This window comes from Canis aureus, chromosome 16, assembly GCF_053574225.1.
Source record: "Canis aureus isolate CA01 chromosome 16, VMU_Caureus_v.1.0, whole genome shotgun sequence".
NCBI classification, from domain to species: domain Eukaryota; kingdom Metazoa; phylum Chordata; class Mammalia; order Carnivora; family Canidae; genus Canis; species Canis aureus.
In genome coordinates, this window is record NC_135626.1 from 7,510,510 (window position 1) to 7,526,846 (window position 16,337).

At 53.1% G+C, this 16,337-nt stretch overlaps 1 protein-coding gene across 8 annotated transcripts in view; it reads left to right on the top strand.

Moving 5' to 3' along the window:
• Nucleotides 1-16,337, top strand: part of HMCN2 (hemicentin 2) — a 147,134-nt gene that overhangs the window by 39,031 nt on the left and 91,766 nt on the right. For all 8 annotated transcript variants that reach the window (XM_077851058.1, XM_077851061.1, XM_077851064.1 and 5 more), the window contains exons 14-21: nt 546-659; nt 3,000-3,149; nt 9,236-9,424; nt 10,048-10,143; nt 10,417-10,544; nt 12,186-12,330; nt 14,573-14,685; nt 14,810-14,969. In XM_077851058.1, coding sequence (XP_077707184.1) covers nt 546-659; nt 3,000-3,149; nt 9,236-9,424; nt 10,048-10,143; nt 10,417-10,544; nt 12,186-12,330; nt 14,573-14,685; nt 14,810-14,969 — 1,095 coding nt within the window. The remainder of the gene's footprint in view (nt 1-545; nt 660-2,999; nt 3,150-9,235; nt 9,425-10,047; nt 10,144-10,416; nt 10,545-12,185; nt 12,331-14,572; nt 14,686-14,809; nt 14,970-16,337) is intronic.

Sequence of the window (16,337 nt, forward strand, 5' to 3'; positions counted from 1 at the left end):
ATGCAGGTGGGGATGAGGGAGACACGGCTACACACAGGACCAGCCAAGGCTTCCGTGAGGAGGGGATGCTTGCCAGAGATGGGAATGCGAAAGTGCTCCAGCCAGAGGGACCCAGTGAGTCAAAGGCCCTGAGGTCAGAAGGAGTCTGGAGTGCTCAGGAGGCTGCAAGAAGACTGGTGTGGGGAGAATGGGGGGTAGTCGGGGGGCAGGGATGGGGGAAGGATGGGCAGCCCCTGGAGGGTATTTTATTTAGGACCTTGTAGGGTTTTGGCTTTTATGATAAATGTAATGAGAAACCGTGGGCACTGGGATGGGTTGATTCTAGGAGTGACTGGCTTTCATTTGAGGCCCTGGGTCAGAAGCTTCTAAGAAACCAACAGTGGCTCCATCTTTCTGGTTCCTGCCGATTAGGGGGATGGGGAGGAGGCAGGGGTTGCAGTTCCTTCTCTGTCCTCGCCCTCCCCACACCCCGCACTGTGAAAAGCTGCAGTGTTGCCCTAGGGAGTCTGTGAGTCCCAAGTCCCCCATCTGTTCTTCCCACGCAGATCCACCCACAGCCTCCTCTGTAAATGCCGTGGTGTTGGCCGCCGTCGGGGAGGAGGCCGTGCTGCTGTGTGAGGTGTCTGGGGTGCCCTTGCCCCGGGTCATCTGGTATCGAGGTACGTCAGGTGGGGAAGGGGCCTGGGAAGCTGTCCCCTCTGGGTCCCCCCACCTGGAGACTCAGTTTTCCAGAACAGTCATGAGAGGAGGGGCACTGCGAATGGGGTATCTGGGAGGGCTGGCCTGTTCTAGCAGCACCCCGTCCCCTGGCCCAGCATCCACACGGCTCAGCGGTGAGGAGCAGGATTTAGAGTAGGCGCAAGTGTAAATTCGGGCTCCCCCCTGGGTGACAGCGGGCAGGTGACCTGGCATCGCTGAGCCTGCTTCCTTATCTGGGACACGAGGACCATCAGATAGGTTAGCTGTGTGAGGATGAAATGAGGTCACATAAGTAAAATGTTTGAACAAGCCTGGTGCACAGAGTGGGCTTTGTGTGTGTGTGTGTGTGTGTGTGTGTGTGTTTAAGATTTTATTTATTAGAGAGAGAGAGAGAATGAGTGGGGTGAAGAGCAGAAGGAGAGGGAGAAGCAGGCTCCCCACTGAGCAGAGAGCCCAATACTGGACTTGATCCCAGGACCCTGGGATCATGACCTAAGCCGAAGGCAGACGTTTCCCTGACTGAGCCCTCCGGGCCCCCCCGGGTTGGTATTTTTAGTAACAGTGACAGTGATATGCTTAGCTGAGGAACAGGGACCTTATAGTACCAGGGTTGTTCTGAGGCTCTCTTGAGTTCATGGCTGCTCCCGTCTTGCCAGGAGCAGAACACTAGCTCCGTCTCAAGGGTCAGCTACTCAGGTGTGTTGCTACCTGGACACACTCTACCTCTCGTGGCACCTATCTGTCACCTTGTCAGAGCCCACCTTGACTTTGACACAGATGCAGCTCAGAGTGTGAGCATTTTGTGCAAGGCCACCGCTGGATGGCAGAGGGCTCGGGACTCCTGAGTGCTCATGTCTCTCCTGCCCCAGCCAAAAGCCCGCCCCAGGGCCCCTTTATAAAAGGGCCTCTCTCATTGGAATATTATTCAGACTGGAAAAGAAGTGGAATTCAAATTGTAGGGATGCCTGGGTGGCTCAGCAGTTAAGCATCTGCCTTCAGCTCAGGGTGTGATCCTGGGGTCCTGGGATCGAGTCCCACATCAGGCTCCTTGCATGGAGCCTGCTTCTCCCTCTGCCTGTGTCTCTGTTTCTCTCTGTGTCTCTCGTGAATAAATAAATAAAATCTTTTAAAAAAATTGGGCAAGAATTAATGAGGAGGTTGATAGAGTTAACACCCCTGAACCGTACTCTTAGAAGTGGTTAAGATGGTAAATTTTGTTCTGTTTTTTATTTTTTTTTCCCCACAACTGAAAAATTGTTTTCACTTGAAAACAAGGGATGAAATTCTGAGACCAGCATGGATGAGCCTGGGGGATGTGATGTGGGATGAGATGAACCAGACACGGAAGGACAAATATTCTATGATTCCACTCATGTGAGGGACCTAGAAGAGGGAGAGGTGTAGGGACAGACAGGAAAACAGTGGGTGCCAGTGGCTGTGGGCAGAGGGACTGGGGAGTCTGTTCATCGGGGACAGAGTTTGAGTTTGGAAAGATGAGAAAATTCTGGAGACGGATGGAGGGGATGGTTGCACAATAATGTGAACGTGTGTAATGTCTTTGAACTGGACACTCAAAGTGCTTAAAATGGCAAAGTTTTGTGTTATGTACATCTTACCACAATAAAAACAATAACAGATTAAAAATTAAACTAAAATTTACAAAATAGGTCGGAATCGGAAACCTGGGTGTAGACAACAGGTAGTAGAAATGAGGGAGGCCTCGGGGTGGGTTTCGGGATGAGGCCTCAAAGAGGCAGTCGTGACTGGGGTGTGCTGATCCCAGGGTGACCTTACACTCCCCCCAAGCTGATCCAGACCTCAGGCTGGGGCTGGGACAGAGGATGGGGGGCCAGCAGGGAGGCCCAGACAAGGAGTCTGTGGTGCTGAGCCTGTTGGATGTAGGGGGACAGTCTAGGCCTCACTCCTGCTCAACAGAGGGGCTCAGGGAAAGCCCCCAGCAGGGAGACTTAAAATTTTTATTTTTAATTGGTAAAAAATACAAATAACAAACTTTACATCTTTACCCTTTTTTAGGGATACAATTCGGTAGTATTAAGTACATTATGTTGTTCTACAGCCGTTACCAGCGTCCGTTTCCAGAGCTCTATTCCTCACACAAAACTGAAACTCCATCCCCATTTAATAACAGGGGAGGAACGTTTTTGGGGAGGAACGTTCCCCCCACCCAGCACCTCCCAGACCTCAGCCCAGGGCAGTTATGGGAGCCCGAGGGTCAGGAAGGTCCATCAGTCCATGGCCACTGTGGGCACCTACCTGATACTTTCCCATCTTTGGCCCAGGGGGTCTTGAAATGATTCTGGCCCCTGAGGGCTCCAGCTCCGGGACGCTGCGGATCCCAGCAGCTCGGGAGAGGGATGCTGGCATCTACACCTGCCGAGCTGTCAATGAGATGGGCGAAGCCTCTGCAGAAATCCGGCTGGAGGTTGGACGTAAGTGTATACCTGTCCCCACCTGCAACCCTACCCCCCTGGCCCTGCCTCTGAGCAGGGAGGTGGGCACTCTACCGTGTAGAAAGCCAGCGTGGAATCTGTATCATGTGGCTCTGGAGCACGTGAGACCAGGGACACGGTGCCTCTTACTGTATGACAAATGGCCCCCAAACTTTGTGATTTGAACAGCAAGCATTTATTAGCTTCCAGTTCTGGAGGGTCAGGGGTGGGGAGTGGCTTGGCTGGGTGGCTGTGGCTCGGGGGCTCCGATGGGATTGTGCTTAATGCTTTAGCTAAGGCTGTGTCATCTGAAGGCTTGACTGGGGCTGGAGGAGCCAGTCTGGATTCACTCGTGTGGCTGTTGGCAGGACGCCTCTGTTCATTCTCCATGTGGGCTTTTCTAGAAGCTTCTCCAGACATGGTTCCCATGAGCAAGGGAGCTGAGAGAGAGAGAGAGAGAGAGAGAGAGAGAAAGAAGAGAGAGGGAGGGAAAGAGTGAGAGAAAATCTAACAAGGGAGTTGCAGTCTCCATAAGCAGCCAGTCTTGGAAGTGACATATAGTCCCTTCTCCTATATTCTGCAGGTCACACAGACCAACCCTGGTACATGGTGGGTGGGAGGGGCTACTCAAGTGTGTGTGTACCAGGAGGCAGGGGGCCCTGGGGCCACCTTGGAGGCTGCCTACCACAGAGACTATTTGGTTCAAGCTCGGCCACTGTCATCCCTGAGACCTGAGTTCTTGCCTTGTCTCCATCACTTACCATCTATGTGCTCTGGTTGAGTCACTGACCCTCAGTTTCTCTGTCTGTAAAATGGGGCTGATCATGCCGGGGGGCTGCTGTGAGGGGCAGTGAAATCAGGCATATAGCGCTTAGCACAGGTTTGGCCCCTCTCAGGTGCTTAACAAACAGATGGGTGATTAGCCCCTTTGTACAGATGGGGAGTCCGGGTTCTTCTGTGGCTGGCCCACGGCCTCGGCCGTGACTGTCGTGACATCTGAACCCCAGGCCTGCGCCCTGGACCCTGGGAATGGCTCGATGTTGTGGCCACAGCTCCTCGGCATGCTAGGTCAGGACGAACTGGGCTCTGAGGGGTTTGCTGTGGCCACGGTGGGAAGGCCAGGTGTTGGGAGCTCTGGGGAAGCACGGAGACCCAAGAATGTGCTTGTCGAGGCTGGTCAGGCTGGCCAAGGGGCTCCCCAAGGGTGGTGGGCAGCCCTGGGTGGAGCAGGCCCTGGGAGTAGGGGGCTCTGGCCCTGAGGACAATGGTGCATGTTGGGGTTGGGTCCTCCCAGGCTTGGGGGCCCCTGAGCCCCCACTTGTTTGTTCTATCTCTCACTTGTGCCTCCCACACGAAGTCACTGGGTGGCCACTACCACCCACACGATGGTGGGTGAGACTCGGCATCTGCTTTCATGTTACTCTTGGTGTCAGGGTGAGAGGCAGACAGACAAGTGGAATACTCAGAGTAGCGAGCATTTGCAAGTGGTGTTCATGGGGAGCTGCTGGTGCCCCAGCCAACACTGGGGTCTGGGAAGGCTTCCTGGAGGAGGTGACGTCTGAGGTGATCCCAGAAGCCATCAGTCAGGTGATGAACCGGGGAACAGTGTTCCAGGCAAAGGGAACAGCATGTGCAGATCTCCCCATGGCAAGAGAAGGGAGCCAGGGAGTGAGACAGAGCAGGGGGCAAGGGTGCCCAGGGGCGACCCTGTGGAGCCAGTTTACAGCCCCTCCCTGGGTTACTGCAAGGGTCACCTGGAGTCTGTGGGGAGGCTGTGGGTCATGCTCAGCCTCAGGAGCCCGGCACAGTTTGGGCTTTTGTCATCCTGTGGAGGTGGTGGGAGTTGTTAGGGCGGAGGGTGATGTGCTCAGATTTTCCCTGTGGAGACTGCACTGTGTGGCTCGCTCTTGGGTGGGGAGGGGTGGGTGTGGAAAGCTGTCGGCTCAGAGTCTGATAATAATAAACATCTAAGCCAAGATTTCTATGAAATTTGCTATGTCCCAGGGCCAGCTCTAAGCATGTTTCATGTGCGAATGTGTAAACCTCACGACAGCTCTTTGAGGTGGGTTCTGTCATTGTCTCCTGTATACACGGGGAACACAAGACACAGAGAAGTTAAGTGACTTGCCCATAGGCCACACAGCTGGTGAGTGGCAGAGCTGAGATCCGAACCCAGGGTCCATCTGGGCCTTTAGCTCCTGGACTTCATCCTGACGCTCACAGCAGGATTAGAGAGGACGTTGCTTCCCCACTTGAGCCTCGGCTTCCTGGTGTGCAAAATGTCTCTGGGAGGCTGTATGAGTGTGAGGTAAGGAAGGCCTGGGGCCTGGTGGATTCTGATCAAGGTCGTTGTCATTGTTAATAGTAGGTTCTGGGTGAGCAGAGAGGGGGCTCCAGTCTTGGCTACACTTGGCACTGTTAGGGGAATCACCCTTTGCTCCATGTCTGATTTCTTTTCAGCAGTGCCTTATTTCTTTGGGGCCCAGGCTGACATGCCTGCTGGTCCTGTGCCTTCACCTGTCAGCGATTGACCTTAGGGTGGATTCCCAATGTCGGAGGAGGAGGAGACAGCTGGCATCCCAGAGGCTGGTTCCTTGGCCCACTTGGCCATGGGTGGCCTTCGGCTTTAGGTCACGGAAGGGGTGGACAGTGGCCCAGCCACCTGTGTGTCTGGGGAGTGCTGGTCTGGCAGCAGTGGTGGGAAATCGAATTTCCTGCCCATCTGGGTGGCAGCTGTGGCCCAGCCTTCCTCGCCAAGCCCGCAGAGCCTTCCAGGGCAGAGGACGGCCAGGCGCTGTGCCCAACGCCTGCTGTTGGGCTGGGAACTGGCTTCCTGGTGGTGTTAGGGAAGGAGGGTGGCAAGTGCCTGTGTTAGGGGACCCACCTGCAGGGCACCTTTGTGTCACCTCTGGGCCTGGCACCTGGCACACTGCAGTCCCTGATCCAGAGCCGGGCTCTACTACTTATTTTGCCGAGTTATTTACCTCCCTGAGCCTTCTTCCTTTTGCCAGCTGTGCAAAGGGGTGACAGTAATAGAGCTTTACTCATAGGGTCCATGAGAGATTTAACGGGAGAATGGGCTTCGTTCAGCATTTGAATGGAATAAATACTCAACACGCTGGCCACCCCAGGGCCAAGGAGGCAGCGTGATTCATCCCGTGGCTGGTGACTGGGGTCCAAACAGGTGCATCCTCCCCAAGCTCAGCACCCTTTCTGTTCCCGGGGAACAGCCTGCTCAGAGCTAAGTTATCTGTACCTGCTGGATTCTCATTGAGGAAGAGAGGATGCTCATTCTTCTGTTGCCTCATTTCGGCTCCTGCCTATGACAGGTGTGGCCAGCGTCTGGGTGGCTTTTCCATCAGGCACAGCAGGCGTGGACCAGGGCCTGTGATAGTTCTAGGGCCCCAGGACAATGCTCTGATTTTAATTTCTTTTAAAATCAGAAGGAAAAAGGGAAAAGAATAAAATCGGAAGGAAACAATGGATAACGGCAAATAAATGAAAATGAATCTAGCCTGGATTGTGTCTACCTTTATGTTAATGTGGTCGTAAAATAGAATTGTTAATATTTTTTTAAGGCGAAAGAGCCCCACAAGAGTCCTCCCACAGCCCTGGCTGTGGGGCTGCAGCTCCGGTCCCAATTTTAGGAGCCTTCCCAGGAGGGGACTGTGGAGACCAGTCACAGGGACCCTGGCATTCCCAGGAGGGGGCTGTGGACCCCCAGTCACAGGCATCCTGGCATTCCCTCTGAACACAGGGCCTGTGGAGCCAGTTTACAGCCCCTCCCTGGGTTACTGCAGGGGTCACCTGGAGTCTGTGGGGAGGGGACCTAAAAGAACAGGGGGCTGAACTTCTGATGAGGCTCTGGGAAGCACACTAGGTTGGGAGCCCAGCCCTCTCTGACATGCTGCAGGACTCTGGGCTGGACCTGCCTCTGGCCTCAGTTTCCTCCCTGCAAATGAGGGGACCAGTGGGCCTTCAGGTCTGACATAGAGGATTCTGGGGTCCTGCCTGATTTGGGGTCTTCAGTGAGGGAGGGGGCGGGGGTATGGCTATGCCAGAGGCTGAGTCAGTGTTTTCCGGATGGGATCTGAGTCTGGGATTTGGCTGCTTTAGTTTTCACCCCAAAGAGAAGGCAGAAAAGGTGGGTGCAGCTCTGGCTGAAACAGAGACCAAGGGACTGCTTCCAGGACACCGAGGGACACAGGGGTGTGGTGGTGAGAGCCTGGGCCTTAGCAGCAGCCAGACCTAACTCTGAGCCCACCTCTACCATTGAGTTTGAGCTGTGCCCTTGGACAGCCTCCTTCCTCTCTCTGACCTTCAGTTTCCTCATCTGTAAAATGGGGTTGTCATAACATCCACTTCTTGAGTTTAATGGGGCCATTGATGAAATTGTGTTTCAAAAAGCACCAGCACCATCACCTGTCTTTAGTAGGCATCCCAAATGCTACCTTCTGTATGTATTATTTGCTATTAAAAGTCGGCTACCCCTTTCTTGTGGGAAGTTCAAGTCTGAGAGGAGCCTGGAGAAGAGAGTGTGCTTTGTAATGTCCCAGAGTCTGGAGATGAAGCTGCGCTGCTTGGTGGCTAAGGAGGGAGGGGTCACGAAGCAGATCTGGCTAGATGGAGTGGGCAAAGGCAGGCTCTGGGGGTATCTGGCCCTGGAGCTGAGCCTCAACTCTGCCCAGCAAGGGAGGATGTTGCAGTCATGCCTCCCGGGCCAGGGCTCTGCAGGAGCAGTGATCCTGTCTGAGGCTTTCTGGGATTCTGGGATTCTTTCTGGCAGCTGCCAAGCCCCAACAAGAAAGAGAGGCGTGCGGGTGGTGTCTGAGGCTGTGTCCAAGACTGCTGGGTCCTTGCAGTGATTTTCCAAGTTGTGTTTATATCTCCTTGGAACATCCCTAATCCCCAGGCCAGGAGGGAAATTTGATGTCATGATTTGGATGGATGGGGGAGGTTTCTGGAGGGAGGCGGGCAGAACAAAGAGATGGAGGATTTTCCAGGGTGTTGGATGCCAGGGGTTAAAAAAAGGCTGGTGGACCTTCCTGGTCATGGTTCTGGGGACAGGGACCTGAAGACAGTGCCCATGAGCTTTGGGGACAGGGCCTGGACCCATCTGGAATTGGACCAACTCCTGGCTGGCTGAAGAGCAGGAAAGATCATGGATTTCTGTTTGGAGAAATAACTTATTTTCTCCTGATTATAGATATAAGATAATGCTTAGAAAAAAAGCTTAGAAGAAACACTACAGACTGTTAACAGTGGTGACCCTGGGGATGGGCGTGAGGTTTGGGGTGTGGGGAGCAAGAAGCGGGGGAAGTATATTCTTGTGTATTACTGGAATTTTGTTTGACTCCCGTGAGCAAGGCAGTCCTCGTTGAGAACTGTTGTCCTGGTGCCATGATTAAGATGGCCCTTTCCATGCTCCGGTGTCCCATTTGGACCATCAAGTGTAAGGTCACCGAATTTAGAGGAAGCATGTTTTCATTTTGTGGTGGGGTTGTAAACACTCGTTACAGAAATATTAATGAACAGACATGTAGAGGAGAGAGTAAAGATGACCATTAATCTCTCCACGGATTTGGCTTTTTGGGCATCAGGAAATGGTTGCCCAAGTTTTAGGGCACTTGCAAGAGGAAGCTCCTCTTGGCCCAGGAGGAGGATGAGAGAGGGTAGGGTCTCCGGGGTAGTGGGGAGAGCTGGAGCTTGACTTGCTGCCCCTCGGAGGTGGGCTTCCCGGGAGATGCGGCTGCCTGGAGCAGACCTGTTGCCCCCCTGCATGGCGAGGCACAGTGAGGCCCCCGTGACCCCATGCAGGGGGATGAGGCGTGGCGGCAGCATCATCCCGCCAAAGGCTGCTCCCTCTGCCTCATCCCCGAGAGTTCTCCAGGGCTAGACCCTGCCAAGCTCAGGTTGGCCCTGGAGCCCTGGATATGAGTCAGCCCCAGGTTCAGGAGGGTGAAGCTGGGAGAAATGGAAACTCCCAGCAACTGGAGGGGATGCCGGTGGCGCACGGTGGGGACCATCGCCTGGGGGGGATGGTGGGTTCAGCCACCAGGCATGGCTGACTGGTCATCTCCCTGCAGATGCTCCCCAGCTGACGGAGCTGCCCCGGGATGTCACTGTGGAGCTGGGGAGGAGTGCCCTCCTGGCGTGCCGGGCCTTGGGCCGCCCGCCCCCGATAGTCACCTGGCGCCGTGGAGATGGCCAGCCTCTGGGGCCCCGCCGGGGCAGCAGGACTGGGCAACCTGATTCAGGAGTGCTATTCTTTGAAAGTAAGAGACTGGAGCTGGGGGAGGGTGGGCAGGGGAGACAGGATGGCTTCTGAGCCAGTCTCAGCCCCCAGGCCGGGTGGCTCAGAGCAGAACCTTGGCCCCTGGCCCTGACCATGCGTAAGGTTGATGCAGGGTCATAGTTTGGTTGAGTGACTGGTCAAGTCATTCTACTACTATGAACCTGTAACAGTAATGATAAGCACAAAACCTACCACTTGGGTTTAACCACAGGACTCCCGGAGGGGTCACTGTGTGGATAATACACATTAAGCGCCCATCATGCTTCCTGACGTGTGTTAAGTGTTATGTGTGTTAACCATTGCCAGATCATGGCCACCATCATCACCACTCCTACTGCTGCTCTTTGCCAGGCTGGATGCTGGGCACTGTGTTTGCATCAGCGACCCCACCCCATCATGCCACAAGCCATGGGGATTCATAAATGTTCCCTATTCTGCAGATGAAGCCAGGCCTTCCTACCCTTCCTTCCAAGGCCTGGCTGCCTCCCCCAGCCTTCCGTCCTCACTTCTGCAGGACCGGGCTGTGCTGAGAGCTGCCTGCACCTTGGGGGTTGGAATGGTGGTGTGCCCAGGCAGTCAGGCCTGCCTCTTTCTGCCCCTTAGGTGTGGTCCCTGAAGACCAGGCCTCCTATGTCTGTGAAGCTCAGAATGTGTTTGGGAAGGTCTGGGCAGAGGCCTGGCTCATCGTCACTGGACATGGTTCGCTGGTGGATCTGAGGAGGAGGGTTTGGTGGGGAGGTTGGGCCCCCCAAGGGAGGCCACCCCATGGCTACACATCCTCTGAAACAGATGTGTCCATGCCAGGTTCTCCAAGAAGAGCAGCATGCCCCAGGAAGTGTACCCTTTGAGCCTCTAGGATCCCCTATCTTGATGCTTCCACTGGTTCCCTGGTGGGGGGCAGTGGGGCCTCTGTCCCCCAGATGACCACCCATGGGAATCTAGCGTGACCCATACCATCTCCTGTCCCAACAGCCCCACCACAGATCGCCAGCAGTGCCTCTACTGTTCGGGTCCTGGAGGGGCAGCCCGTGTCCCTGCCCTGCATCATCCTGGCTGGGAGGCCCCTCCCTGAGAGGCGCTGGCTCAAGGCGGGCCTGCCCGTGAGTGCTGGCTCTTTGGGTGCAGTGACAACATGCTTGGGGGATGGGAGGGGCTGTCATGTTCACCGCTCAGCCTCTACTTTGCTGTTCTCTGGTTTTGGAATGTGCTTCTTCTTCCTGCCTCTATTTCCTGCCTCTTTCCAGAAATCTCTCTGATAAATGCACCGATAGCATCTGTCACCCTCTCAAATCCTGCCAAGGATTGTGTGGCTGCTGCTGGTCACCCCTGAAGGTCAGCAGGAGGACCCCGCCCTCCGTTAGTGCTGAGGCTGGAGGTTGGAAGTTAGGGGACACAGAGACAATGCTTTTGTCACCCCCATTCTGACGGTTCCAGGGTAGAAATGTGGCCTGTATGGTTTAGTACCTGCCCTGAGTACATAGCTGGGCACACAGTGGCTGCTTTCTCCATTCATTGGTTTGGTTTTCTTTATTTTCTTCTGTTTCTCCTCTTGTGGCCACTCCTTCTTTGCCTCTCACTTTCCCTCAATTCTTGGGCCCTGTCCTCAGACATACTGGGGTCCTTGTGCCCTCAAGGCCATAAAGAAGTGCTTTTACTATAGCAGGTGGGCAGACACTGGACATCCAAGGAGGTAGTGACCGTGTGACTGTCTTTCTGGCTCCTGCTGGCCTGGTCCTAGACCCTGGTGCAAGGCAGACAGGGTCCTGCCCCTGGAGCATATGGGCTTTGCAGAGTTTGGTCATGCAGACGACTCACTCTGCTGCTTGTGTGATTAGATAGGACCCTGAGGAGGACCCTGCCTGGGGGTGTGGCTGCAGCAGTGGTGAGGAGCCTTCCTGAGTAGAACCTGATGGGGCAGGTGCAGAAGGAGTGGTCCTGGGCCTTGTCGATTCCAGGACAGGGAGTGGCTGGAGACATGGAGTCTGTTTTAGCTCAGCAGGGACACCGCGGGGACCCGTGTTGGGCCGCTGAGTACCACAAGCAGAAACCTTCTCAAGCTTTCTCAACATAGAAGGGCCTGGTGCCCAGATGGCTCAGGGGCATCTGGTGTGCAGCCAGGCTCACAGGACAGGGTCAAGGAGGCAGAAAGAAGGCTTGGGCCTGGTGGAAAGGTTTTTGAAAGGACCTGTCACCAAAGACAAACTGACTAGACATCTTTACAGAGGTTACTGCAGCCCCATTCTGGACCAGTGCTTCCTGCCCCATCCTGGTCCCCATGAGGACACATCTGGGTGGTCACCAGGAGCCACCGTTTCTGCTTCTCTCCCTGGGACCACATCTGATGTGGCCACACCTTTGTTCTACTCTGTAGGGCTCTGTTCTCACCCCACAGGAGTTTGTCCTTCCTCTCTGTAGCCTTGGTGTGGCCCCAGGCCCTGCTTAGTAAAGGCCCTGGCCCCAGCCCTGCACTCTTGGGAGAGGCTCCCATGGCCCACTAGGATCAGGCAGCTTGCCCTGGTCCAGCTGGCCCTGGGAGAGTGGGGTCAGAGGTGTGCCCGAGGTCATGGCCTCCTAGCCCTGAGGGGCTGTAGGTGGGGAGGAGTCTCAGAGAAGGAGCAGGGGTTCTCCAAACCCCTAGCTTCTCATCCAGCCTGGCAGGCAATGTGGTTTCCAGAGCATTCCATCTCAGCTGGCTCCGCATAGGGCTGCAGTTCAAACTGAGGCTTCCTCACCCTCACCAGCTCCCACCTGGCAGCCAGCATTCCATCCGAGCAGATGGCAGCCTCCACCTTGACCGGGCACTGCAGGAGGACGCAGGGCGGTACAGCTGTGTGGTCACCAACACGGCTGGCTCTCAGCACAGGGACGTGGAGCTGGTTGTCCAGGGTGAGTCCCAGGGTGGATGGGGTGGGGGGTGTGTGATGGGATGGGGAAGGTGCATGGGGAGAACTCAATCTTCAATACTTTCCTTAAAAAAAAATTGTGCAAATCATACATTTTCATTGTAGGAAAATTTGAGGTTAGACAAGTAAAAGACAGTACTCCCATAATGCCAGAAGCTAAGGCGAACCAGATATGTTTACATTTTGGTGTGTATCTTTCATACTTTATACACATGTGAGCTTGCACATGTGCACATATACACACACTATATTTTAATGACATATATAACATAAATTGTGTATAACTTTGTGTGCATTGTATGTAAATCATTTTTATATAATATATACATTCCTTATATAAATTGCATCTAAATTCTTTATATACCTATATTTCCATATTTGACTCCTCAGACTGAGTCAAGTCACTTTGCTGTAAACCCTCTTCCTTACAAATATATATCTATATTTGTGTCTATAAATTCTTTATATATACATACACAGAAATATTTAAAAACCAAACTGGGATCGCACTGTATTACTGTCCTACAACCTGGGTATTTCTCTTGACAAAAGATTATGAATATTTTCTGTGACCAAGTACTCAGAAGGCTGGGTTTAAGATCATGTGTCCTCTGTGTGGATGAGCCTTGAGCATCTCACCTGCCCCCTCTTGTGCTCCTCCTTTGCCCACAAGGTTGCTAACACCCCCAATTTTATTTTTTCATTTGTTTCATGAAACCTCTAAGGATGTATGGAAAGGATACACTGTTACCATTTTCTAGCGTGAGGGGGGAAGCCCAAGTTCAGAAGGAGGGATGTAGAATACTGTCTCACCTCCTTATAATGCCAGTTATTAATATGATCAACGGCTAGGGGTGCGTGAGCCAGACCTGGGCCAGGTTCTGTGTGTGTTTTACTTAAATTTCACGACTACTGAAGAGATAAGATTTAAAAGACTCCCCGTTCTGAGGTGAGACTGAGGCTCAGAAAGGTGCATAGTTCAGCAGGATCTCAGGACTAGCAAAGGCCACTTCTAGGCCCAGCACAGCCTCCGCTGTGGGGCTGACGCGGCTCTTGGCTCACTTCATCTCCATTCAAACGAGTCATCGACTTATGGGCTTTGGCCACCTGAGAGGATCCAGAAGGGCATGTTCCTCCCTCATGGGTCTCAGTGTTACTGGCAGAGCCCTTGGCTTCTGGCTTCCCCTCCTGACTTGTCCACACCCGGTTTCTCTTCCTCCACAAATCTGGATGGTGCCCAGAATGGATTTGGCACTTGTTTTTAAGTTCATTGTGTTCCATGAACACTCTTCGCTGCCATTTCTCATCTTTCCATCCCTGGAGAGTAGGCAGGGAATTGGGGTTAAGGAGATTTTTGCTGATGAAGGAATATGGGTACCAAAAGATTAGGTGGTTTGCCCAAAGTCCCAGAGCAGAGAAATGGCACAGCTGGTTCCCAGGCACAGGCTGCCTTCTGTCCGAGACATGAATCTATGTCGATACTATGCCACGTAGATAGTATGCCAGTTGTGTTCTTTTGTTGAAATATTTTTTTTAATTGGGGTAAAATATGCATAATCTACAACCTACCATTTTAACCATTTTAAAGCCTACACTTCAGTGGCGTGAAGCACATTCATGTTGCTGTACAACCATCACCATCACCCCAGTCCAGAACTTTCTCATCCTCCTGAAGGGAAGCTCCATCCCCATTAAACACTAGCTCCATGTTTCCCCTCCCCCAGTCCCGGACAAGCACCATTGTCCCTTCTGTCTCTGACTTTGCCTGTTCTAGGGACCTCCTGTAAGTGGAATCATGTAGTATTTGGCTTTCCATGTCTGGCTAATTTCACTGAGCTTACTGTTCTCAGGGCACATCCATAGGATATAGTACGTATCGGGCTTTTATCACCTTTTTTTTTTTAAATTTTATTTATTTATTCATGAGAGACACAGAGAAAGAGGCCCAGACACAAGCAGAGGAAGAAGCAGGCTCCATGCAGGGAGCCCGATGTGATGTAGGACTTGATGCCGGATCCCAGAAACACACCCTGAGCCAAAGGCAGATGCTCAACCACTGAACCACCCAGATGTCCCAGGCTTTTATCCCCTTTTAAAGTTGAATATTTTACATTATTATTTATCCATCATCCCATTGGTGGACACTTGGATTGTTTCCACCTTTTGGCTACCATGAATGATGCTGCTCTGAACTTTGGTTTATGAAATTGGTTTGTTTTCAAAAGTGCCACCAAGAATCCAGCCCACTGCCACCCACCATGTTACCAATGAAGGGGTTCCAGCCTCTCTCCCCTGTATGGCCTTGGGGGTCCCCACCCCCACCATCACTTGGACCAAGGTAAGAGGAGCCTGTTACCATGAGGGTAACCAGAGAGGTAGGCCCAGTGCATCCTGGGGAGGGGAATGATGCAAATAGTCATGGGGTGTGGCCTTTGCTGATGTCACCCATAACTCTACCATAGGAAACCAATGCCCTGAACTTCAGGGGTCCCCACTACAATGTGAGCAAGGATGGCACCCTGGTCATCACCCAACCGTCTGCCCAAGATGCTGGGGCCTATATCTGCACAGCCACCAACACTGTGGGCTTCTCCAGCCAGGAGATGTGGCTTTCTGTCAACAGTAAGTGACAGCCAGCCCTGTCCCGGGAGAGAGGCTTGGCAGGCATGGCGGCAGGGTCATGGACAATCCGACCTTACCTGCATCTTCCATGAACCCCGCAACACTGCCTCTAAATTATTCCCATCTGAAAGGCCCACAGACCAAAGCTGTCCCTGGCCCCAATCGCTGTCCTCCGTAGGATGGGCATACTCCAAAAGTGGTTCCAACTCAGCCCTTTGTAAACAGGTGGCAGGAAGCCATCCCATTAACAAGCCTTGGGAAACCATGGGCCCCATACCGGACCCCTCTCACCTTAGCAGCCCCCTTGCCCATCTCTTGCCCCGACTCTCTATGCCCCAGGCCCTCTGGCCTCCTTTCAATTTCTTACATGGTACATCCAGCCTCAGGGCCTTGAAACATGCAGTTCCTTCTGTTTGGAATTCCTTTCCCCCTCTTGGCCCAGCTGACTTCTCCCATTGGTCAGGCATCGGCTCTCTGACTCCTCAGAGTGAGTCAAGTCACTTTGCTATTAACCCTCTGGAACATCCCCTTTGTAACACCCTTCACCGCTGTGATTAAATAACAAATTGTGTATTGAGCTATTTGGTCCCGATGTTCTCTGTGGGCCCTGATGATCTGTCTCCTTTGCTGCTGCTTCCCAGCATTCACACAGAGCTGGGCACTCAGGAATTGCCTGGGATGAATGAGCAAATGCACAGCCAAGGTTTTCTATATATGATCCTATAGCCAGTGTTTTCATATTGCAAAAAAAAAAAAACCTTTTTTAAAAAAGAGAGAGAGAGAGAGAGAGAGAGAGAGATTTTCTCTATAAACAAAGGAATTTGTGAGGGCTACATGGGTCTTGGTGTCCCCAGCTGGCTAACTTAATTATTGCCGCTTAGACACATACCAGTGCTGTCCCTCTAGGAGCACCCGGCTAGAAATGTAGGGGCTGCATAAGGGAGGAGGAGTACAGGGTAATCTCTTTCATTAGGAGCTTTGAGCTTGATATGATGCATGGATTGTCCTAAACCCCTGATCAGAGTTTTGAGAAGGCCAGAGGGACATTGTGCATCGTCTGGTGGTTGATATTCTCAGAATAACTGGGATGATCCCAGGGAAGAAGGGAGATAGAGAAGATAAGGACAGAACCTTCTGGATTGTCTCCAGAGAAAGGACAGCAGGACGAGGAGAAGCTAGTGGGTAGCAGACACTGGAGCAGGAGGGGCCGTGCTGGGGTCATCAGAGTGAGCCAAGCTTCCAGAGGGAAGCTGGTGGTGGAGAGGTGGAGGCCGGGACTGGGGGGAACCATTGGATCTTGAGGCCACTCCCAAGCCTGCACTCTCCCCTTATAGCACAGCCCACCCCCTTTCTGTACCTCCAGGAGTG